Here is a 24,267-nt window from a genome sequence, read left to right on the forward strand (position 1 = left end):
ACATTATTCATGGATTAGAGCACTATTCTACCAGATGACTCCAGCATGCTGAGAGCAAAGACAAAACTGTAGATGACGAAACCTTCGATCCAATGTTAAGAAGTAAAATACATTTTCCCAAAAAAGTGTAAATATTAGAAAGCTAAGTAAACAGTTACATGACTCTTAACAGGTAACAGCTGTAGATTTTTATCTAAATGCATTCCTTTTCACTTAATGAGAATGCAAAGAATACAGTTATGATTTTAAGAATAAATATGTGACACAAAAGTTCCTTGTAGGTGTGTTTTAAACGCTTACCTATAAAAATTTGACAGGCTGTATTTTTTGTAGAATTATAATTAGTAATAAAATAAAAACCAAATTACCAGAAGTTGGAGATTTGCAGCGATCTTCTGGGACTACAGTCCCTTCACTAATATCGCACAGACCTGCTAAAAAACAAAACCAAAACCAAATCACACCACAAGTTTATATAAGGGCAGTTTTACCTCCTATTTACAGTATGTATTTAATGACAGTCCATTTAAAAAAAACCCAGCAGGTTAGCAGACTATGCTGGCATTGATACTATGCTCATTAGTTTTGAGATAAGAATATAGGAGTATTCTGATATTAAAACACCTCAAACTAACACAGCAGTCATCAGTTAAATAAGAAACAATTCCAAAAGAGATAATTTGCTATTTTTCAGGGACATTAGATATAACACAGGATTTTGTTTAAAGTTGGCAATTTGAGGGCATATGACATACCTTTTATTGGATTTCACTTGACGGAGAATAAATACTTGGTAATAAATTTGGTGATTTTTACATCATAAGGACTCTCAACTCAAACCTCAAAGTGGTTTCCCCTAAGTATATCTCAAGTACCTCCCTTAAATATCACTGAATAATAATTAAGAAAATATTGTGTGCTTCTAAGTTTGCAATATTTAAAATACAAGCATACCTTGTTTTACTGCACTTTTCACTTTGCTTGTATTGTATTTTTTTTTACAAATTGAAGGCTGTGGCAACCCTCCATTGAGAAAGCCTACAAGCACCATTGTTTTCAACAGCATTTGCTCACTTCGTGTCTCTATGTCACATCTCAGTAATTCTCATAATAATAATAAAAAAGTCTGAAATATTGCATTTGTTATGGTGATCTGTGATCAGTGATCTTTGATGTTACTATTTTAATTGTTTTGGGGCACCATGAACCACGCTCATGTAAGATAGCAAACTCAGTTGATAAATGTGTGTGTTCTGACTGCTCCACTGACCCGCCCTTCCCCCATTCCTCTCCGTCTCCTCAGGCCTCCCTATTCTCTGAGACACAATATTGAAAGTAGATCAGTTAATAACCCTACAGTGACCTCTAAGTGTTCAAGTGAAAGGAAGAGTCAGTCAGTCACTCTCCTTTCTCTTTAAATCCAAAATGAGAAATAATTAAGCTTGGTGAGGAAGGCATGTCAAAAGCCCAGACAGGCTCAAAGCTAGGCCTCTTGAGCCAAATAGTTAGCCAAATTGTGACTGCAAAGGAAAAGTTCTTGAAGGAAGTTAGAAGTGCTACTCCAGTGAACACATGAATGATAAAGTGAAACAGCCTTAATGTTGATATGGAGAAAGTTTCAGTGGTTTGGATAGAAGATCAAATCAGCCACCACATTCCCTTAATCCAAAACCTAATCCAGAGGAAGGCCCTAACTCTCTTCAATTCTATGAAGATTGAGAGAGGTGGGGAAGCTGCAGAAAAGTTTGAAGCTGGCAGAGGTTGGTTCATGACGTTTAAGGAAAGAAGCCCTCTCCATAACATAAAAGGGCAGAGTGAAGCAGCAAGGGCTGATGTAGAAGCTGCAGCAAGTTATCCAGAAGATCTAGTAAGATAATTAATGAGGGCGGCTATACCAGACAATAGATTCTCAATGTAGATGAAACAGCCTTCTGTTGGAAGATGCCATCTAGGACGTGCATAGCTAGAGAGGAGAAGTTAATGCCTGGCTTCAAAGCTTCAAAGGACAGGATCGCTCTCTTGTTAGGGGTTATGCAGCTGGTGACTTGAAATTGAAGCCAATGCTCATTTACCATTCTGAAGAATCCTAGGAACCTTAAGAATTATGTTAAATCTACTCTGCCTGTGCTCTATACATGGAACAACAAAGCCTGGATCACAATACTTCTGTTTATAACATGGTTTATTAAATCTTTTAAGCCCACTGTTGAGATCTACTGTTCAGAAAAAAAGATTCCTTTCAAAATATTACTGTTTATTGACAATGTACCTGGTTACCCAAAAGCTCTGATGGAAATGTACTATGAGATTAATGTTGCTTTCATGGCTGCCAACACAACATCCGTTCTGCAGCTCATGGATCAAGGAGTAATTTCAACTTTCACATCTTATTATATTTCTTAAATAATATTATATATTTTATATATATATATTTTACATATAATATATTTCTGTCATTTTGTAAGGCTATAGCTGCCATAGATAGTGATTCCTCTGATGGATCTGAGCAAAGTCAATTGAAAACCATATGGAAAGGATTCACCATTCTAGATACCATTAAGAACAAATGTGATTCATGGGAAGAGGTCGAAATACCAACATTAACAGGAGTTTGGAAGAAGTTGATTCCAACCCTCATGTTTGACTTTGAGAAGTTCAAGACTTTAGTGGAGGTAACTGCAGATGTGGTGGAAACAGCACGAGAACTAGAATTAGAAAGGGAGTCCGAAGATGGGACCGAATTGCTACAATCTCATGATAAAACTTTAAACAGATGAGGAGTTGCTTCTTATGGATGAACAAAGAAACTGGTTTCTTGAGATGAAATCTACCCCTGGTGAAGATGCTGGGAAGACTGTTGAAATGAGAACAAAGGATTTAGAATATTACATAAACTTAGTTGATAAAGTATCGGCAGGGTTTGAGAGGGTTTGACTGTGAGTAAAATCGTGAAAGGAAGAGCCAATCGATGCAGCACACGCCACTGTTGTCTTATTTTAAGAAGTTACCATACCCACCCCAGCCTTCGGCAGCCACTGCCCTGACCAGTCAGCAGCCTTCGACACTGAGGCAAGACCCTCCACCAGCAGAAAGGTTATGACCTGCTAAAAGCTCAGATAATGGTTTGTTAGATTTTTTAGCAATGAAGTATTTTAAAATCAAGGCCTGAAAAAAAAAAAAAAAAAAATCAAGGCCTGTACATTGTGTTTTTTTAGACATAATGCTACTGCACACTTAACAGACTACAGTATAGTGTAAACAAAACTTTTATACGCACTGGAAAACCAAAAAATACATGTGACTCGCTTTATTGCCATATTTGCTTTAATGTGGTGGTCTGGAACTGAACCTGCAATATCTCCGAGGTATGCCTGTACTGCACATTACTTATCTTCTAGGGCTATAACTCTTAAAAACTATACTATCACATTTTTAAAAGAGCTCTAAAGAAATACTTTCTTTTCACAGATATATATGAATCATATAAAACTAATCTATCTTATAGGATGGCCTCAATTCTTAGGAGAAACCCTAGCAAGGTATTTTACGCTATAGACAAAAACTATAAGGCATGGCAAAATGCAAAGTAAACAATATGGAAATTAATTTGCTTGGAGATTGAAATGAAAAGAATTCTTCCAAAGTATTTAAAAATTACAAATAAACACACACCAGGAGCTTGGGATAGCTGGGCAACAGACAAGAGGCTGCATGTCTAGGCCTCAGAAGCTGTCAGGTATGATATCGACATATGTGCACGTATGACCAGTATCTGCTTTTCAATTCGTCTGGTAAAATTCATGACGTCACAACCTCTACAGTCCCTAAGAAAGCTCTTATAGTAACATTTAGAGAACACTGAGTACTGAATTGGGTTTATGAGGAGTGTTTTCTATTTTGAACTATATATTATTTGTCTTCACTGGATAGGAAGCTTTTGAATGACAACAAGTAGTTTTTTTTTTTCTTTTTCACTTTCATCACACTAAAGATTTTGGAAAAAAATAATAAAACTAGTCTTTACAGTTCTAAGATGACAGATGTAATTATAGGTATGCATTTATTAATCTCTGACAAAATATCTGTATATATAAATAAACTTTTTCTTGATAAAACACTAAGATAGCAGGTCTTTAAACAGTAGTGATATATAGAAACAATCTAAGTGTCCACTGGTGGATGCACAGATGAAAAAATGAGTTATACATATACAATGGAATATTATTCAGCCATAAAAATGAATGAAATTTTGCCATTTGTGACAATGTGGATGGACCTTGAGGGCATTATGCTAAGTGAAGTAAGTCAGGCAGAGAAAGACAAATACCATATAATCTCACTTACATGTGGAATCTAAAAATATGGATGGTTGCCAGAGGTGGCGGGGGATGGGAGGAGAAATGGGTGAAGCGGGTCAAAAGGTAGAAACATCCAGTTATAAAATAAATAAGCTATGCAGATGTAATGAATACCATGATGACCACAGTTAATAACACTGTATTGCATATTTGAAAGTTGCTAAGAGAGTAGACCTTAAAAGTTCTTATCACAAGAAAAAAAATTTTTTAAACTACGTAAGGTGACGGATGTTAACTAGACTTACTGTGGTAATCATTCTGCACTGTATACAAATACCAAATCATCCTATTGTCTACCTGAGACTAATATAACATTACATGTCAATCATACCTCAATTAAGTAAATAAATAAATAGTAGTGATTATATAGTCCAGTATTACAATGATCCTGGTACTAAATAAAATTTGAAACTTAAAGCCTTTGGTATGTTGTCAACTGCTACTAAACTCTATAAAAATGTAGTATGAGATGTAATTCCCATTCTTAAAATAGCCTAGGAAGAAACATTTAAGAAGCTAAATTGAAGAGTGTGATAGTGATAATTTAATTTAGATATTAAATTATTGAATGAGCTAAAAACCCCTTCCGTGCCTTCCATCTGACTCAGGGTAAAAGCCGAAGTCCAGCTCCACATGACTGGTTGATGTATATGATCCTGTGGTATATGACTGTGGTATATATTATGTGACTATGGTGTATCCTCTCTGACTTTATTTCCTCTCCTTCTACGTACTTCCCCATCTCCCTTACTCTCCCTACTTCAGCCACACTTACCGTTCACTGTAACCCTGAACTCACCAGTTACACTGCTTCTGAGCCACTGTACTTGCTCTTCTCTGCTTGAAATATTCTCTCTACAGACATCCTCATGGAAAACAGCTGTCTCCTTTAAATCTTTGCTCAAGATATTTTATTTAGAATGTAACACCCTTGTCACTGATATTTCAAATGCCCCTCATTTAATTATTTTTCCCTTTGGCACTATTATGCAACTTACTGTACATTACCTATCTTTTAAAATTTCTGTCTTTTCCAGTATAATGTGAGTTCTATGAGGACAGAGATTTTTGTCTGTTTTATTACCTGTAACAGTGCATAGCACATGGTAGGTGCGCAATAAATATTTGTTGAATAACTGAATGAATATATGTGAAAGGATTTCATAGCATATAACCTAATCCATTTTCTCTGTTGCTGCCAGATTCCCTTCAAGCAATATTCCTAGCAATACAGTTATCTAGGTTTTGCCTAAATGTATCCCAACCCAATTAGCTAGCTGGTAATAAATGACAATTACAAAGTTCTTGACACATTTAACTCTCACTGAAGCCAGTGAGGTAGACAGTATTATCCTCATTTTACAGAAGAAGAAACTGAGGCACTGAGTGTTTCAGGTATCTTATTCAGTGACAAACACCTAATTACATCTAGAGACAGTCAATTTCACTGTCATTGTAATAGATATTTTACTGGCCAGAAGTTCTTGAGTACATTTGAGCCCAAAATTGTTTTCTCTATAGCCTGCTTTAAAAAGAGGAAGAAATACAATATAAATGGATAACTTAAAATCTTCTGTATCTCTCACACTAGTATATTCAACAGTTATGTCGTATTATTGGCATACCTTAAGTTGTGGTAACAGAACAACCACTTGAACGCCAACACTATTCCAGTCACAAGATGAGGCACATTACATATGCCCTTTCACTTAATAACTACACTAACTTTATGAGGTGATCACCCCCATTCTGAGGACTCTGAGCCTCAGAGTAGCATCTTCTCTAATGTAACACACATAAAAAGAGGGCTGAGATTTAACACAAATCTGCCTAAACTAACAACGAAACCTCCAAGCATGTTCACATGAACTGCCTGAGCCAGTTTTTTGTTCTGTATACATGTAATTATCTTTATAATCTAAACACAGGACTTAACATTTATTGCTGATAAACTTCATTTCCCTGGTTTAAGCTTATGATTTCTACCTATAATTACCTTTGGGGTTTTTATTCTGCCATCAAATGTATTAGTTATCCTTTAAACAGCAAAAATAAGCACACCTTCTCTTTCAATTGTTTAAACAGGAAGTTTAATTAACTATTTAAAATGTTCAACAAAGTATAATCATATGTTATTCAGTATTACATATCCACTAACTGAGGCACACTACATCAAATTAGTATCAGGCCACAAACCGACCCACTAGGTACCATGCTTTAATCCAGGAGTTGGCAAATGTTTTCTGTGAAGGTCCAGATTGGGTTTTGGGGCCAATTTGTCACAACTACTCAGCTCTAATATTGAAGCACAAAAGCAGCCATAGATAACACCTAAGCGAATTAGCATGGTGCTGCTCTAATAAAACTGTATTTCAAAAACAGGCAGTGGGCCATGGGCCAGATTTGGCCCGCAGACTGTCGTTTGCTGACTCCTGATTTAATCTTGCAACCATCAAATTGAACTAGGTATTTAGGTCACTTCCACCTGTCTGGTTCACAAAAGTATCATGGAATTCTTTATCAAATACCCAGTTAACTTCAGGAAATATTATGTCAACAGGCTGCCATGAACTATCAATGTAGCTACCAGATTAAAAAAGTAATGCTGATTTTGGAACAACTTACTTTTAGTGAATTCCTGCTGACTTCTATTATTATCTCTATTTTCAATATGCACGTAAGGCATCAACTACTTAGCAAATCATTCTAGAATTCTGACTGACTTGTAAATCAAATTTACTGATTTGTAAAATATTTGACCTTCATCAATTGGGGGTACCATTTACAAATTTTCTTTACAAATTCTCTTGATATCTTTTCATTATTGCTTGGTTTGCCTTATTTGCATAATGTGGCTTAAACTTTAATTTCTCTTTATTATTTTTCATAATTTCCAGAGAGAAAAATCATTCTTAATGGAGAGTTGAGAAACAAAGTGATTTAGTTCCATACTCTATTTTTCAACTATCATTGCAAATCATCCTTAAAGTGGTGTCCTAATCCTTCCTTAACTATGTTTTCACTGTAACCAAACATTTTGCTATATTTCTCATTTTGGGGAATTCAGCCTTAATTCCACACAGTACTTATTGATCTATGCAACATTTTTATCCATCCTTGACTGTATCCCTTATTTCTTATATAGTCTCTTTCATTTCTTATAAGAAACACAAAGACAGAAATTTCAACTAGTACTACTGGGCTATTTCTTTTACTGTCTTATCGAAAATATTGATGACTTGACAGTAACTGCAATTGTAGAGCCCAAAACTTCATTTTTAGAGCCTTCTCTCTATAACTTTTGAAAATATCTTCCCTAAAGTCTAGATACAGCTTTGTGCATCTAATTTCCTTCTTTATTAAATTCTATATTTATCTATTTCCAAGCCTAAGTAAGCACTTTTTCTCATGTGTCTATTACTTTCACATCATTAATTAGATATTATATTCAGAATAGAAATTTCCTTATTGTGTCCTTCACTGAGTGAAAAAAGTGGCTAGCAAAACAAGAGGTATATTATCACGTTTCACTTTTAACGGAATTAAGACTATCAGCAGATATATATATAGGTAGTTGAAATACTTCATCGCTACCTGTCCCTGTGACAGTTTCATAATTTTTATTATGAAAATACTATAGATATTTTATACAGCTATAAAACATTTAAACTTAAACAGTAACGTTTTACCTTATAAAATAATTTGAGTGCCATCTTATTCTTTACGAAAATATGTTAGCACCTATTAGTAGCAAAAAAAAAAAAATCTCTCCATTCATACTGATCTATTACAAAAGATAGAAGGACAATTTCATGGTACTTGGTCTACACTTCAAGAACATATTATAAAATATACACTTTAGCAAAAATATCATTTTCGTATCAATGCAATTAAAGAATTTTAGTACCAATTATTCTACATTAGATTTTATTTGAAATATAAATAATGTATTTTAGAAGGCACAAATATTCTTAAAATGTTAAAGTATGCTTTAAAATGTTCTTTTAATTTTTATTTAAAACATAATCCTAAATATTGTTCAAGTGAGCATAACAACAATAAGTAAATATCTTAAACTGATGAAAACTCAAGTAGTTCTCTTGTGCCTAAACATGTAACTCTTCAATACAAAATGAAGCAAATAATAATATGAATAATATTGTAAGGTTTACTACAGGATAAAGTAGCATGCAATGGAATTCAAGAAAAAAAATTAAAAATCACACGGTAGAACTGGTCTCTATCCTTGGATGAATTTAGGTATTTAATTTCCAGTAATTTTATGTAAACTATGATGAGGTACTAACAAGAAAAGAAATTAATTAATTTCAGGAGTAATAAAACTTTTACTACTCCTCTATCAAGACAATGTTTAACTTTCTGACTCTAAATGTTAGTTCCTTTGCTTTATAAAGAAACTGGATTGCGACACAAACATTTCAATAGCTGTTTTCATATACATATTATGAGATGAATTTAAATAGTGAGTATATTATTTTCGATATAGGATGCTTCAATAGGCTCTTTTAAAAATAAATGAGAAAAAACAATTTTACAGACAAAATACAGTCATGACTTTACCGACACGGAATAAATAACTTACATAAAAAAGAAGAACGGAGTTTTTTCACAGATTCAGAATATAAGCTAGAAACGCCGCACATGCAAGAAGTCACAATCAGCATACCTTAGTGAAGCAACGAAAAGCAGAAGGAAAAAAAAAAAGGAGACAAAGATACTAGAATGGTATGGTTGGGACAACGATTTCTGCTGAAGATAACACATGACAAAATGATCACACAAACAAAAACAAAAAAATATTCAACTATCACCAAAATGATAGTAAGGTCTATATCCCATCACCTTTTTCTTTTCTTCTCTCATGAATTATGAGAAGTATTTAGTATCAGCTAATAATGTCCTGAAAGCAACTGAGAGATGAATCTCAGAAAGAATTTTAATTCAGAGAGATTGAGTTAGGAAGTATAGATCAGAGTTTCCCAATGGCATTCTGCAAATGGGTTAGGTTAAGTCTGCCCCAAATGGAGTTCCCCTCAATCCCTGGTCCAGCTGGGCAGGTCCTGGGGAGTCTGGAGCCCAGAGGCCAGTTACTGCTAGAGGCCTCATTAATATATCCCTATATGCCAGAGATCCAATGCCATTTTCTGTCTGTGCCATGAGGTTTGGAAAAAAAAAGGTGAGGAGTACTATTATAAACAGCTAACTATACATGTGTTCCATGAGGAATTAGTATTAAAACATTTAAAATAAGACTAATTACCTAGCAAACACAAAAGAATGGTATGGAGAGAATTCTTAATGGATCTGGGCTTGCACTGAATCAAAGCTATCAGAGAATGCTGTATTTCATAGAGTTCAAATTCACTTTTGCATCTACATTTTTTTTCACATGGGAAATGATTCCTTTGAATTAAATAGTCAAAACAATAAACTGTTGGTCTCACAATACTAAACAATAAAAGGGACAGAACTGTGAAATTAACTTTTGTTCTATAATAATGGGATGAATTTTCCTGTCATTATAATTTAGCTAAAGAAGTCTGAAACTGTGGTTCTTTCCCAATGTTAAATAAAATCCTAGAATATTAAAAACAAAAGCATAAGCTAATAACAACACAAAACAAAAAAGAAGGCTGATACAGTTTATACAAACAGATGAAATCAGACAAGCTATCTACCTAATGGAAGTATTTATATTCACAGAAGTAACTCAGCATTTATGGAAAACCTAAAGCTCAGGACTTTTTTCTTCTTACCTCCTGAAGGCTGTCGAGATTTACGAGGAGATCGGGGTTCTCTCCGATAAGGATCACTGGAGCCGCATAATTCAATAGTGCCCAGGTTGAGGAGTACTGCTTTCTGGAGGTAGTCAACCATTGCAATGCCACTACAATTGCCAAAAACTACCCTAGGAATAGCGAAAGAGCAAATATTTTAGCACAGATAAACAGCTACAAGGAAATGTATTGCAGTCTACAGGGCTAAAAAATCATGATGGGTCTTTAAGAAAATTCCTTTTGAAACAAAACACTATTAGTAGAGGGCTTCCCTGGTGGCGCAGTGGTTGAGAACCGCCTGCCAATACAGGGGACACGGGTTCGAACCCTGGTCTGGGAAGATCCCACATGCCGCGGAGCAACTAGGCCCGTGAGCCACACTTACTGAGCCTGTGTGTCTGGAGCCTGTGCTCCGCAACAAGAGAGGCCGCGATAATAAGAGGCCCGCGCACCGTGATGAAGAGTGGCCCCCACTTGCCGCAACTAGAGAAAGCCCTCGCACAGAAACGAAGACCCACCACAGCCATAAAATAAATAAATAAATAAATAAAAATTAACAACAACAACAAAAAAAATAAAAAGTAGAAAGCATAAATCTTGGAGGCCTCCCTTTGGACTCTTCCAAATACCTTTTCAATTGTGAGTCGGGAAGTACAAACCAACTATGAATAAAGGAATTTTATTCTTTTAAGATCCCTTAAGCCAGGAATTGAAAGCTAAAATACATAGAGGGGCTATATAAGTAAGTAAAACAGGCCAACTAAGGACTGTGGTGAACTGGAGAGTGGACAACCCATCTAAAGAGGGGAAGCTTCAACTCAGTTCCTGCTGACTACTGCTGACCAGGAATGGAGACATGGGCCAGATAATCAAATTTTTCAATTAAAGCTCTAAATATGGATTTTCACATTAAATAGTGTTGGCAACTAGTTCAAATTTTAAAAATACACAAAAAAGGCTAAACAAAACACAACTGTGAGCCCAATGGGGCATGTGATCAACTGATTTGCAACTTTCTTTGAAACTTTCTATTGGTTCCTTTTCTTATTCCCTGTTTGTTTCTCTTATGGCTGTGGGCAGTAAAATATTAAAAAGGGGAACGTTTGTGTTCATACATTGTGGGGCCCAAATAAAAGACATTAGAGAACACTATCTCAGACTACAGCCAGTCTTAGTTGGGTGCACAGCTGCAAGAGACAGAGTAGGTGGTAGTAGTTATAAGGAGGAAGAAGAAAGATGAACGAGTCCCTAGGGCTAGAATCAAGGAAGGAGACAGTGACCTACACATAATAAATAGCTCTGGACTGAACAGTTAGCATGTGGTTTCTCTTATACCACAATTAATTTTAACTATTAAATAATAGTTAATTTTTACTATTTACAACAGCCAGGACATGGAAGCAACCTAAGTGTCCATCGACAGATGAATGGATAAAGAAGATGTGGCACATATATACAATGGAATATTACTCAGCCATAAAAAGAAACAAAATTGAGTTATTTGGAGTGAGGTGGATGGACCTAGAGTCTGTCATACAGAGTGAAGTAAGTCAGCAAGACAAAAATGAATACCGTATGCTAACACGTATATATGGAATCTAAAAAAAAAAAGAAAAAGAATGGTTCTGAAGAACCTAGGAGCAGGACAGGAATAAAGACGCAGACGTAGAGAATGAACTTGAGGACACAGGGAGGGGGAAGGGTAAGCTGGGACGAAGTGAGAGAGTGACATGGATATATATACACTACCAAATGTAAAAGAGATAGCTAGTGGGAAGCAGTCGCATAGCACAGGGAGATCAGCTCGGTGCTTTGTGACCACCTAGAGGGGTGGGATAGGGAGGGTGGAAGGGAGACGCGAAAGGGAGGAGAAATGGGGATATATGTATATGTACAGCTGATTCACTTTGTTATACAGCAGAAACTACACATCATTGTAAAGCATTTATACTCCAATAAAGATGTTAAAAAAAAAAAAAGACCCAACACAGCCAAAAATAAATAAATAAATAAATAAATTTATTTATTTATTAAAAAAATAAATCAATCTATCCTATTATAATAAAAACTATGTACTACTAACACTATATACTTGAAGGCATGAATTGATAAATAAAAATACAGCTGTAGTATAGATGACTACTTTTCTTAACTATTACTATGCCTTTACAATTTACACAAGTTAACTATGGAAGGAGAAAGAACAAATTATACAGCTATGGTTCAACATTTATAGAATCAATTTAGAACATAGTCTTCTGGGTTGATGTTGTTAGACCTTCATTATACCAAACATTACAAGGAAATTATGTCTCAGAGTACATCCAGGAGAGGATAGACTCACTGGTCCGTAAGGTATTTAACTTGAAATCAGGAAGCAGTATAAGCATATCCAGAGTAAATTATTCAAAACAACACTATGTTCCAAATAAACAATGAGTTTGGTCTGAAATTAAAGTTACACAACATCTTTTTAAGTGATACTATAATAAAGATCATCCGTTCTCTTTTTAAAAATATAAAAATGCATGGAATACAATGAAGAGACCGAGAAACACAGAAATTATACTTACAATCCATAGGAAGAATTAACTGCCAGACTGGTTATTTGTTGTGGTGGTTCTCCACTCACCCATACCAACTGAATAACTAATTCTGTCTGATAACCTGGAGACTGTTTAAGTGGAGAATTTTTAACTCTGTAAGAAAGGAAAACATGTTACCTGTTAACCCATCTTCAATTATCTTATTAGCCTATGTAATTATAAAGTCATGCATGAATAACTATATAAAAAATAACTTTATATATAAAATTGTAAAATATAAAAAATGTAAAAATCAGAATCCTGTCCTCTAGAATCATTTAGTCTAGTTGGAGATGAAACACCTAGATAAATCACAAAAATAAGAAATTATATGTAAGTTCCACATATAAACTGGGGAGGGAGGGGAGAAGGGGAGAAGTGGGTAGAGAGGGATGAAAGAAGAACAGGGAAGGATGGGGAGAAGAATGAAGAGAAGCAGCCACTTAGGTATTAAGAGGAAAAAAATCAAGTTAGAGAAAAAAATCCAAGTTAGAAAAGTAGGCTTAAAACTTGAAAAAGGTATGGTATAACTAAATGAAAACTGGCCCAAAACATAAGGAGTTAAGGAAAAAGTATAAAAAATGTGAGCAATTTATTTTTGTTTGTATAACCACTTTTACTATTAAAAAAAAAATCTTTTTTGACTTTGAGTTGGTAGTAGTTTTGATTGCACAGACTCTTCCCCTAATAACCGCTGCATAGTGTTAAAAAAATTGCTTTTGCAAAAAATATACCAACAAGATAAAGAAGTAGGAAAACCCATAGTCAAAAATTAACAAGTGTCTAAGTTTGGCCACAGTGGAAGGTGTGCGTAGTAACAGTAAAAAAAAATCACTATAGCAAGACAGGCCAGGGCCAGACTTTACAGGGTCTTTTAAGGTCCAGCTGCAAAGGTTTGATGTTGGTAGAAAGAACTCAGGGCTCTCAAAAAAGCTAGAGTTTGAGTCTTGGTTCTGCCACTTACTAGTCGTCTTCCTGTCTAGAAGTGGGAATAATATTACCTAATCACATTTTGACAGCACTGTGAGTGCCTATGAAAGAGTTCTGTCAATGGTCAGATTATACAAAAGTAATATATTTTCATTATTAAAGAATTAAAAGCCAGTGAAGATTTATAAGAAATATTTTGGAAAGATTAACCGTAGAGGTATGCAAGACGAAGTACAATGAGACCCATGTGGAAGTTCCTGTGATTCTTGTGATGTGAAATAATAAGGTAGATTTCAAACACATGAAGTAAGTCTCAAAAGGGCTTGTAAATTCCATTAAGGTAGACATCTTGCAGTTACTTTTAATACTCCGGCAGAGACAGTACTCAATATTTACTGAATGAATGAATGAGCTGGAGGCTGATTAGAGATAGAGGAGGGGAGAAAAAGAAGACAGTGATTCTAAGTTCCAAAAAAGAAAAAAAAAGAAAGAAAAAAGATGTCAAGATGAAGAGCTAGTTTTAGAGGAAGATGTGGTTAACTTTGAGGTGATGGTAGGATCTTCAAGTGAAGTATTCAGCGAACAGTTATACTCACTTATACTGAGTGAGTTCATAAAAAACTTATACTGGTTAAACTTGTTATAAGCATGTTAGAGGGAGTGAAGGGGGGCGGTTTATAAATGTGAGACTTTCTAAGGAATAAAGTTACTTAGATATAATACCCTGTCATACTTGCAAACTTCAAGTGATTTTGGAAGATAAAATTTTTTAAAAATGTGAGCAATTTATTTGTGTGTGACTACTTCTACTATTAAAAAAAAATCTACTTTTACTTTAAAGTGAGAACATTTTTGATTGCACAGACTCTCTCCAGTAATTGTTCTTGCAAAACATATATAAAGCCTGGTTACTCCAACAATTCTTGGGGCTTCTGCTCTGGAGTGAGTGTATAAGGGAAGGACAGCAGGAAGTCTATTCGATGTTCAATCTCCTGACACTAAACTCAGAGAACCTTTTGGATCATTTACTTGGTGCTTCTAGTGAAGAACACCATGACACCATACTTTTTGCTGTCCTACTTGCTAGACTCACTCTAGGTAAGAAAAGGGTCAGGATGTTGTCCAAATTTCAGAGTAAACGTGAATCACCGAGGGTACCCTTAAAACAAACTGAGTTGCGGTCACATCTGCCTGTGCAAATTCTTCACGTTAATACACTCAGAACAGTACACTGGCTGATGCAGAAGTTCTGATTTCCCTCAGGGAAACACCCACTGCTTGGCTACAGCCATCCATCTTGAAAGACAAAAATAAGGACTGAGTAGCGTTTCACCTCCACCAGAGACAGCCTCTGTTGATATAAGCACAGCCTGTAGAGTCTGAGTGTGCTATTTTCTCCCTGTATAAATTAGATAAGGTTCAAGGAAGTGTCTACCCTCCCTCTGGCATATTTAATGTGCACATTAGATTAGATTCTCAAGAGCAGGAACAGGCCTTCGGGGATAATTTTAGAAGTGCATATACAGGCACATTTAAGATGTAAGTGATGAAGACACACAGAAGTCATGGAATTCTTATTTTACTTAGTATGAAGGAACAAAAAAGTTCTTAAGCAAAAATAAGTCAAACTTGCTGAAAAATCCCCAATTGGTAAAAAATTAGAAACTGAATCAAGAAATGATGAAATATGTTAGATTTTAAAAATACAAAATGGGGGTTGGGTGGGCGTTACGTTTAATGTCTACAACGGTTATATGCAAGTTACCATTTTAATGTTTTTAATATATACAAATTAATTTGTTTACTTTTTAAAGATAAAGGGTTGAACTTTTATAAAAAGCTCTGTAATTTGTACAAATGTATTTTAAATGTCAAAATAACGTTTGGAGGCTTTGCAGTTTCAAAATAATTTGTAGGTTTGGACTAATACCCTGCAAAAGCACAACTAAAATACTTAAATAAAACCAAACTTTTATTGGTAAAAGAAGTAAATTGAATAGCTGCTTTTAAAATGTTTCTTCAGAAAAACAATTACGTACAGGGAGGGATGGAGTGGGAGGCAGGGGTTAGCAGATGTAAGCTCTTCTATATAGAATGGATAAACAACAGGGTCCTACTGTATAGTACAGGGAACTATATTCAATATCCTATGATAAACCATAATGGAAAAACATATTAAAAAAAGAATATATATATATGTATGTATAACTGAATCATTTTGCCGTACATAAGAAATTAACACATTGTAAATCAACTAGACTTCAATAGAAAAAAAAACCCAAAAAACTCCCCAACCCAATTATGTACAAAAACATTTTGTATAAAAACAAACAAACAAAATCTAAGTATTAGTTATTTTCACATCAATTTAGCTATATTTCTGACTTTTAAAAATTGGCTTTTGAGATTGTGGACTAAAACAATGTGAAGTTAATAAATAACTGCATTAACCTGAAAACTATTAAAATGGTTAAAAAAAAGAAATATAACTCAAATTGCCTATGATTTTAAAAAGTCACTAGTGAATGTGTGGATTTTAGACAAAAATCTCAAACTTGTTACCAGAAATACGTTACCAAAATAAACCTCAAAGACAAATTGTACTTTATATGCTTATAAAAATTAAATTGACAAAAAGCAGGAGAAATACACATTAAAATCAGAAGAAATGGCATTAACAAAAATTTTACAAATTTAAGTTTAAAGTAAAGTAGTACAGAGTAAGTAACAAAAGGGAAAGATGTAGAATTCTTTTACTACCAAGCCTCATTCTATCTAAACATATGCCAGACTGTAGCAGAAAGGAGGTGTGTGTATATATACCTGAGAGAGAAAGGAAGGGGAAGGGGAAGGGGGAGGGGGAGGGGGAGGGGGGAGAGAGGGAGGAGAAACTTGAGACCTTTCTGAGAATGTACTGATAGGTGCTTAACCTCAATGCTTATACTCGTTAGGTCAGATCAGTCTCTCATCCTTGGCGTTACTGACATTCTGAACCGGGTCATTCTTTGTCGCGGGCACTGTCTTGCGCACCGTAGGATGTTTTGCATCATCCCTGGCCTCTACACACTAGATGCCAGTAGCACCCCTTCTTCCCGTTGTGACAAATAGTATCTCCAGACATTGCCAAACACACTCTGAGGAGCAAAATCATCCCCGTTTGAGAACCACTGGCATAGAACACACAACCTCAAATTCATGAAAACATATAAAGGAGATTAAAAAAAACCAAACTCTACTTTTCTATAGATTTATATCACAAGTGATTGTCATATAAACCAATCTGCCTTATCTCTGGGGTGAACGCAGTTTTGATTACACAGACATTCTCCACAGGAACTGCTGAACCATTCACCAATAAAAGATTCTAGCAGATCTAAAGCCAAAACAGTATAAAGCCCAGTTCTGTTAACAAATGCAAACTGTCTTTCTCGCCACCGGCCCCAGCTTGAACCTACTACAGCCTGGCTTCTGTCCCCCACTCTTGTACTGAATCTCTGACGTTTTCCACGACCAGTTTTCCGTCACTGCCCTAACCGACTTCTCTGTAAATGTAATACTTTTAATAAGTCTTCATGAACTCCTTCAATGATTTTAACTCTTTCCTCTTTTCTTTCTGTGCCATATTTAAGGCACGTATGCTTAACAAAATTTAAACACTCAGTAATATAAATTGGACAGAAAAAAAGGAAAAATAAACTTTGTCCAATTTATTCCTGTAAAAAAGCAAAATGTATTCAAATCTGGATTTCCACAATGAAGGCATTTAAATAACGATACTGTGATGCTAGAGAAGATTCAGAAAAAGACAAGAAAATGATTACCCAACAACTGAATCTCTAAAGACTGAAAAAACAGAATTTTCAGAGTGGAAGAAAGCAGCCTAAATATACATTTGATCCACATATAAATCCAGACTAAAAAACAATGACGGATTTAGAAGATGAAGCTTTATATAGAGGAAAGATCCATGCTCACCTACCAGTATGTTTAGAGATCAAATCTTAGTACTTTAAGGATAAAATCATGGAATGCAATCATATTCCTCTTGGTGCCACAGAAAAAAAGAGTTGAATTAACCACGGTGAAACACAAAAAGAGATGTGGTTATGTCATTTTACTCCATCACAGGAAGATGTTACTTCACTTTACGAATGCTTACAATTTATCTAAATTAAAAGATAACTTCCAAAACACCCGTATTTTTAGATAACTTACTTCAAACAAGGGACGTTATCACGAAGCCCATCAGATGAAGTGCTACTGGTAGAAGGATGAGACTGAGGAGGAACGGGCTGAGGATTGGCACTCCCAACTGGTGTCGGCAAAGGTGGTGCCTGTTCACCCTCTGGAGATTCCACATCACTTATCTCATATAACAATCGAACTTCAAGCATCTGTTGTAAAAGTAAAAAGTTTACCCTCTCCTAATAATTACTGTTCATTTTATTACAGTTTATACATATACACACGTACACTACAGTGGAAAGAACATTATTAAAGGAAAAATTTAGTGAGATTTCTAAAGGTAAGGATTTCGCAAAGATAAAAAATGTTCCTGACTCAGCTTTCTAAAAATGATCGCGTGTATGTGTGCAAGTACACGCACACATGCATTATGATTTTAGAATTTATGGCACTCCTGTTAATACTAAATTAAGAGTATGCTCATACTTACATTAGCTTTCCTTAAATGAAACAGAATATATTTAAAGATTTAAATGTTCAGTAAGAAGATATACAAAGAAATATGACTTTTTGTCACAGAAGATAGATGGCAATGTAAATACTGAGGTGTTTTAAAACTGACTACAAAGAACCTCCTAAATAATTCTAAAACTTTAAGATGTCAGACATCTGACACTGAAACTAATTAAGAGACTACTACCGGAATGACTTCTGTAATCACTTCTTGTTTGCTGAATCTATAAATAATGACATGAGCTGAAACTCCAGCTATGCACAACATTCGACTTTCTGGACACCAGGAGATGATCTGAATGGCATACGGATCTTCATCTACAATGTCTGTGTTTGGCTTGTCATCTTTATTTCTTGACTTTTCAAATACTTTAGACGTCTTTAATTTATATAATACTTGTAGATTTACTAAAAAAAAAAAAAAAGATAAAATATGATATCTTAATATAAAAAGAACAAATATCAGGTAATATTTAATCAGTCATACCACGTAAGGAAAATAAACTATATTTTTTGAACCACAGTTTTATTCCTAGGTCTACATTTCTCTACTATTCTTTTACATAATGCATTCACTGTACTCACTGACCAAAAAAGGTGTACTCATTGTATTCATTAAAAAGAAAAAAAAAAATCACCATTATGATGAATTTAAATTATCTGAAAAAAAAATGAGTAACAAAAAGATTTTGTTAAAAAAATTGCATAAATATAATAAAAATAATAAGGCACATATTTTGCTTTGCAGATTTATTTTCTACATATTTTCTCTCTGAAAGGTACCAATATTATCTAACACTTCTACATGATGAAACATAATATACCCTGAGTTAACTGGATTCTAATTGCAAACATTATTCATTCAAAGCATTCTTTCCTTTTTTGCTAATGTAGCGACCATATATATTTCTCAAAGACAACACAAACTTTTGTGACGTAAGTTTAGAATCAGGCATTAAAATTTTTCAGATTTCTGTTGATTTGAAACATATTCCCGCTTTTCCTATCTCTGAGTTAGGAAGAGAAGGTTTGAAGAAATACTGAAGAAAGGACTTGGGTATATCTGCTGAAAATTATTCTTGACTTACTAATTAACATCCTTAAAATGCCTTTATCTATTATAAATTCTAAACTCATATACTTGATAAAGCAGGTATTAAATTTATAGTCTCTAAATTTCAAATTAAATGTTGGTTATGCAATCATTACAAAACAGGCTATATAAAAGCAATGATTGTAGAGCATGTAACAAACACGATTCAGAATACTTACTCGCAGAAGCATCCCAGAACTTAACTGACCCATCAGCGTGCCTGTGAAAAGCAAGTGAGTTAAGAATGTGTTGAAGAAAAAAAAATTACATTATTTCTCTCTTTGAAGTTAAATATATTGTTACTTAAAAAGATATTCACCAAAAAAAAAAAAAAAAAAAGATAGTCACCAAAATGAGGAAAAAGGTAAAATTTAGGGTAAACTGGCAGGTTCTATACAATAACTTATTTCTTATTATGTTACTGTAAGCACTACCTGCCCAATTAATTTTCATGTAGTCTTAATCATATTTAGTTATTATTGATTCATTAGGTGAAAAGGGACTTTTACTTACCCTGTAATAATTATTTCTGAGTAGCTTTGAGCACCCAAGCCCCAATTGCCTCCATTAATGGGCCATTCCTATAAGAAAAGATTATTGCATAAAGCAATTTCCAAGGATACTATATATCTTCATAATACATCTATGACAAGAATAAACAACATATTTCATGTTCAAAAAGGATTTTAATTTCTCTCGAAAAGGTATCATTATCAACCACTCCAAGGTGATAAATATAAAATACTGGAATGTAACAGTAATTACTAAAACTCATGTTCAGTACCTTTTTGCTGTAACCTTGACGTTTCTGTCTAGCTCCAACAGAATAAAGTGCAGGAATAAGGTCCACAGGACAATCAGCAAAATATTCGCAACATGTAACAGGGGATTCATGTATACTCAAAGGGTAGGGATTTTCAAATATAGGATATCTTTAACAACAGGAAAAGAAAAATATTAACTTAATGAATTATTACCTATGATTAATACAACAATGAAAACTTAAAAAAATATTTAAACTTATTTAATAATAAGTTATCCTTTGTTCCACATGGTCTTGTTATTTTCAAGAAGAAAAATAAATTCATTATTACAGGTAGCATACACTAAGTTGATGTGAATTTAGGAATGCCTTAAAGTAAGGTAAATAATACTGTTCACTTACACTTTAGGGTTTCCCTATCTCAGTGCTATTCCCATTTTGGATCAGATAATTTATTATGGGGACTGTCCCGTGCATTGTGGATGTTTAGCAGGATCCCTGTCCTCTACCACTAGATGCCAGTAGCTCCCCTCCCCTCAACAGAAGATGTCTACACAGACATTGCCAAATATCTCTTGGGGGGCAAAATTGCCCCCAGTTGAAAAACACTGAAATATTGAATGGGTAAACTCATTTAAAACCATATTTAATGATTATCTCTCAGGAAATACAAATAAGTAATACAATGTTCTTCCATTCAAAAAAATTTATAAGTAAACATACTATCATCTACGAACAAGCAGAATATGGGAAATACCACAAAAAGTTGCTAAGGAGCTATGGTGAGAATTTATAGATCAGATATGATATATCTGGTTAAGAGAGAATAAGAAAAGCTTGAAGAGGCTGCCTTTGAAAGTTATGTGGATTTTTGATGGCAGTGAAGCAAGTGGAATGTTTCAGCTGTTGGGAGCTACGTAAGAAAAGACATAGAAGTGTGGTGTTTGTTTAACACACCATTCAGTTTTTCTAGCGAACAGGCACCAGGTTGGAAATGTACCCTTAATTCCTTCGGTGTAGAGAAGCAGGCTGAGAAACTGTTTTTACACAAAAAACCAATAGAGAACTATAGTGGTTTAAAGAAAAGAGTAACATGATTGGGGTTGCATGTAAAATTACCTGACAATGTTTATGACACACGGCAACAGAAACTGAATACGGGTGGAGAGACTACAAGAGTTTATCTGGAGGAAAGCTGTGATGGGGATGAATTTTGGACATATCTGATTTTGTGTGCCCCCAGAGTATCCAAGTATTGAGTTGAATCATATGAAATTTCAGAAATTCAACAAATTTTGACTTAAACAAGAAATTTCTATGAGTAACGTAACAGAGAAATTTGGCAGGTAGTGAGAAACGTTTATCTGTTGTTCTAAACAGAGGTCCAGGTTATGGATATAAATGTAGCATTTTCAAAGAAATGAAACAGCCAATCCTATGCTAAAGAGACTCTTTTTTTCACCACACACTAAAGTAATTGCTCACCAAATTTTATTTCTTACCCATTTTGTGCAAGGTCTATAAGTACTAAATCCTTTTCTAGTAGAACAACCACAGCATATGGTTCTTGAAAATCTGGAATAGGAAAACAATGCATGAACAATAGTTTTATATATGCGAGAGGACAGCAAATGAGATAACAAACATTTCTTGCTTAGTTTTTATTTTATTTTGTTCCATTCTCTCAAGCATTTAACATTCTGATATTATACTTCATACAATGCAAGGCCAGTATGTTTTATTTATTTATTTTTTTTAATTTTATTTATTTATTTATTTATGGTTGTGTTGGGTCTTCGTTTCTGTGCGAGGGCTTTCTCCAGTTGCGGCAAGCGGGGGCCACTCTTCATCGCGGTGCGCGGGCCTCTCACTATCGCGGCCTCTCTTGTTGCGGAGCACAGGCTTCGGACGCGCAGGCTCAGCAGTTGTGGCTCACGGGCCTAGTCGCTCCGTGGCATGTGGGATCTTCCCGGACCGGGGCACGAACCCGTGTCCCCTGCATTGGCAGGCAGATTCTCAACCACTGCGCCACCAGGGAAGCCCAAGGCCAGTATGTTTTAAATGAGACAAATCTATATAATACCCCATAAAAAAATTATTTATTCGGTAAAGATGAATTAGAAAAGAAGCTCACAGTACTTTCCATGGTATTGCAAAGTCCAAGGCAGGACATGAACAACAAACCCCAAATTTAAATCTGAATACCCATAAGAACAACTCATACTGGATCTCACAGGAACCCACTAGAGTACTACCATAATATTATAATCTCTTTCTTGGGTATTTTCTATGTGCATGTTAACCATAAAATGCATTACATATTTATATCTCAATTAGCTTCAAATAAAGTAAAAAAAGACCCAGCTAAATTCCTCTTGAAATAATAACATGCCAGTTGTAATGGTTAATTTCACATGTTAACTTGTCTTTACTATGGTGCCCAGCTGTCTGGTCAAACACCAGTCTAGATGTTGCTGTGAAGGTATTTTTTAGATGTGACTAACATTTAAATTAGTAGATTCTGAGTAAAGCAGATTATCCTAGATAATGTGGGTGGGTCTCATCCAATCAGTTGAAGGCCTGAAGAGCAAAGACAGGAGGTGTTCTGAAAAATGCAATTTGCCTCAAGATGGCAACTCAGAAACCTGCTTGAGTTTCCAGCCTTCAGAATTCAGACTCAAGACTGCAAATCAAACTCTTTCCTGAATTTTCAGTCTGCAGTAAGTTTTCACAATTCCTTTAAAATAAATTCATATTCTTGCTCTCTTTTTCTCTCTAAAATCTCCTATTGGTTCTGTTTTTTTGGAGAACCGTAACTAATACACTAGTAATTTAGAGGATTTTAAAATGTTTCTTAATGTGGACAGTTTTGTTTATTCTTCAAAGGCACTTACTACTAAAATGTAATATTAAACAGATACAGTTTAAAAACAAAATTTACTTCTCAAATAAAATTTACAAAGTTATGAAGGCAGCATCTCTCCCATGGAAGAATTAGCACAATAGGATAAGGAAACTACTTAGATAACATATAGGTCTTTGTTCTGAATAACATATCTACAGAGAATGAACTTTAAAGACACAAAGCTTACCATTTGGGTATGGGGTTTCACACAGCGTCAGGAAATCAACAATTGAATAGTCCATTTCTAGCACTGCAGTACTTTTCCCATGCATAACTGTTAAGCAAGGTCTTCTTCCTACAGTATCGTATGACAAACCTCCTGATAAAATAATAAAAGGTTCCCTAGAAATAAAATACATAGTTAGGATTACAAATAGCATAGTGGAGTCTATTTTCTTGCTGTATAATAAATTTTTTTTAGTGAAATAATAAAATCTTAAATTTTAACATTTTTACGCATCATTTAATTGAATACTCACATGTAGCTTTTTAAATTGCATTAGGTAAGACCCAGGTGAGTTCCTGAAAATTAACCTACAGTAAGAATGAACACTGACCACATTTGACTCTCATACCTCCCCTTTGGTCCTTAAGTTTTTTCCCTTTATCCTCTTCATACAATTTTCAAAATATTCTCTCTGGGTTTCTCCTGATAAGTCTCTTAAATGTACTGTCATTATTTCCAATCCTAATAACGAGACCTTCTCAACAGAAATTCTAAGAGAGAATGCTAATACCCTAAGGCATCCATTGTATGTAATGAATTAACTTCTCACTGATGCATCAACAATGTACTAGCTACAAATCACCCTTGAGAAAACTGAGAAAATGGTCGCTCAAATCATTTTCTGTAGGGCTTAATTCTCTCCTAGAACCTTGGCTGGTATGCTCTCAAACTACAACTTCCATGCACATCTATCAGCTGCCTTTTTGCCACTTCTAATTAGCCCTATAACTCTTGTCTCCCTATTAGTCATTATTAAATTTAATGATTTATCTAGATCTACTTTTAAATATATTTAAATATGCAAAAAAGAAAGAAACCTAAATATCCTTTCCTATGTTTTGGTCTGTGTGTATTTCTTTATCTTTGACCTGCCTGTTCATGTGTTTTGTCCATGTTTTATTGGATTAGTA

The 24,267-nt window shown here is 34.6% G+C and overlaps 1 protein-coding gene across 4 annotated transcripts in view; it reads right to left on the reverse strand.

Annotated features, from left to right (window-relative positions):
* The window catches only part of STXBP5 (syntaxin binding protein 5), a 167,646-nt gene that overhangs the window by 49,824 nt on the left and 93,555 nt on the right, over positions 1-24,267 (reverse strand). For 3 of the 4 annotated variants that reach the window (XM_036871186.1, XM_036871185.1, XM_036871183.1), the window contains exons 10-19: positions 23,318-23,472; positions 21,728-21,800; positions 20,247-20,394; positions 19,976-20,043; positions 19,642-19,682; positions 18,557-18,777; positions 17,887-18,065; positions 12,730-12,855; positions 10,136-10,287; positions 369-434 (exon numbers count right to left, since the gene is read on the reverse strand). In XM_036871186.1, coding sequence (XP_036727081.1) covers positions 369-434; positions 10,136-10,287; positions 12,730-12,855; positions 17,887-18,065; positions 18,557-18,777; positions 19,642-19,682; positions 19,976-20,043; positions 20,247-20,394; positions 21,728-21,800; positions 23,318-23,472 — 1,229 coding nt within the window. The remainder of the gene's footprint in view (positions 1-368; positions 435-10,135; positions 10,288-12,729; positions 12,856-17,886; positions 18,066-18,556; positions 18,778-19,641; positions 19,683-19,975; positions 20,044-20,246; positions 20,395-21,727; positions 21,801-23,317; positions 23,473-24,267) is intronic. The other variant, XM_036871184.1, reaches the window with a different exon arrangement.

The sequence above is a fragment of the Balaenoptera musculus genome, chromosome 12 (assembly GCF_009873245.2).
Source record: "Balaenoptera musculus isolate JJ_BM4_2016_0621 chromosome 12, mBalMus1.pri.v3, whole genome shotgun sequence".
Classification (NCBI taxonomy): Eukaryota; Metazoa; Chordata; class Mammalia; order Artiodactyla; family Balaenopteridae; genus Balaenoptera; species Balaenoptera musculus.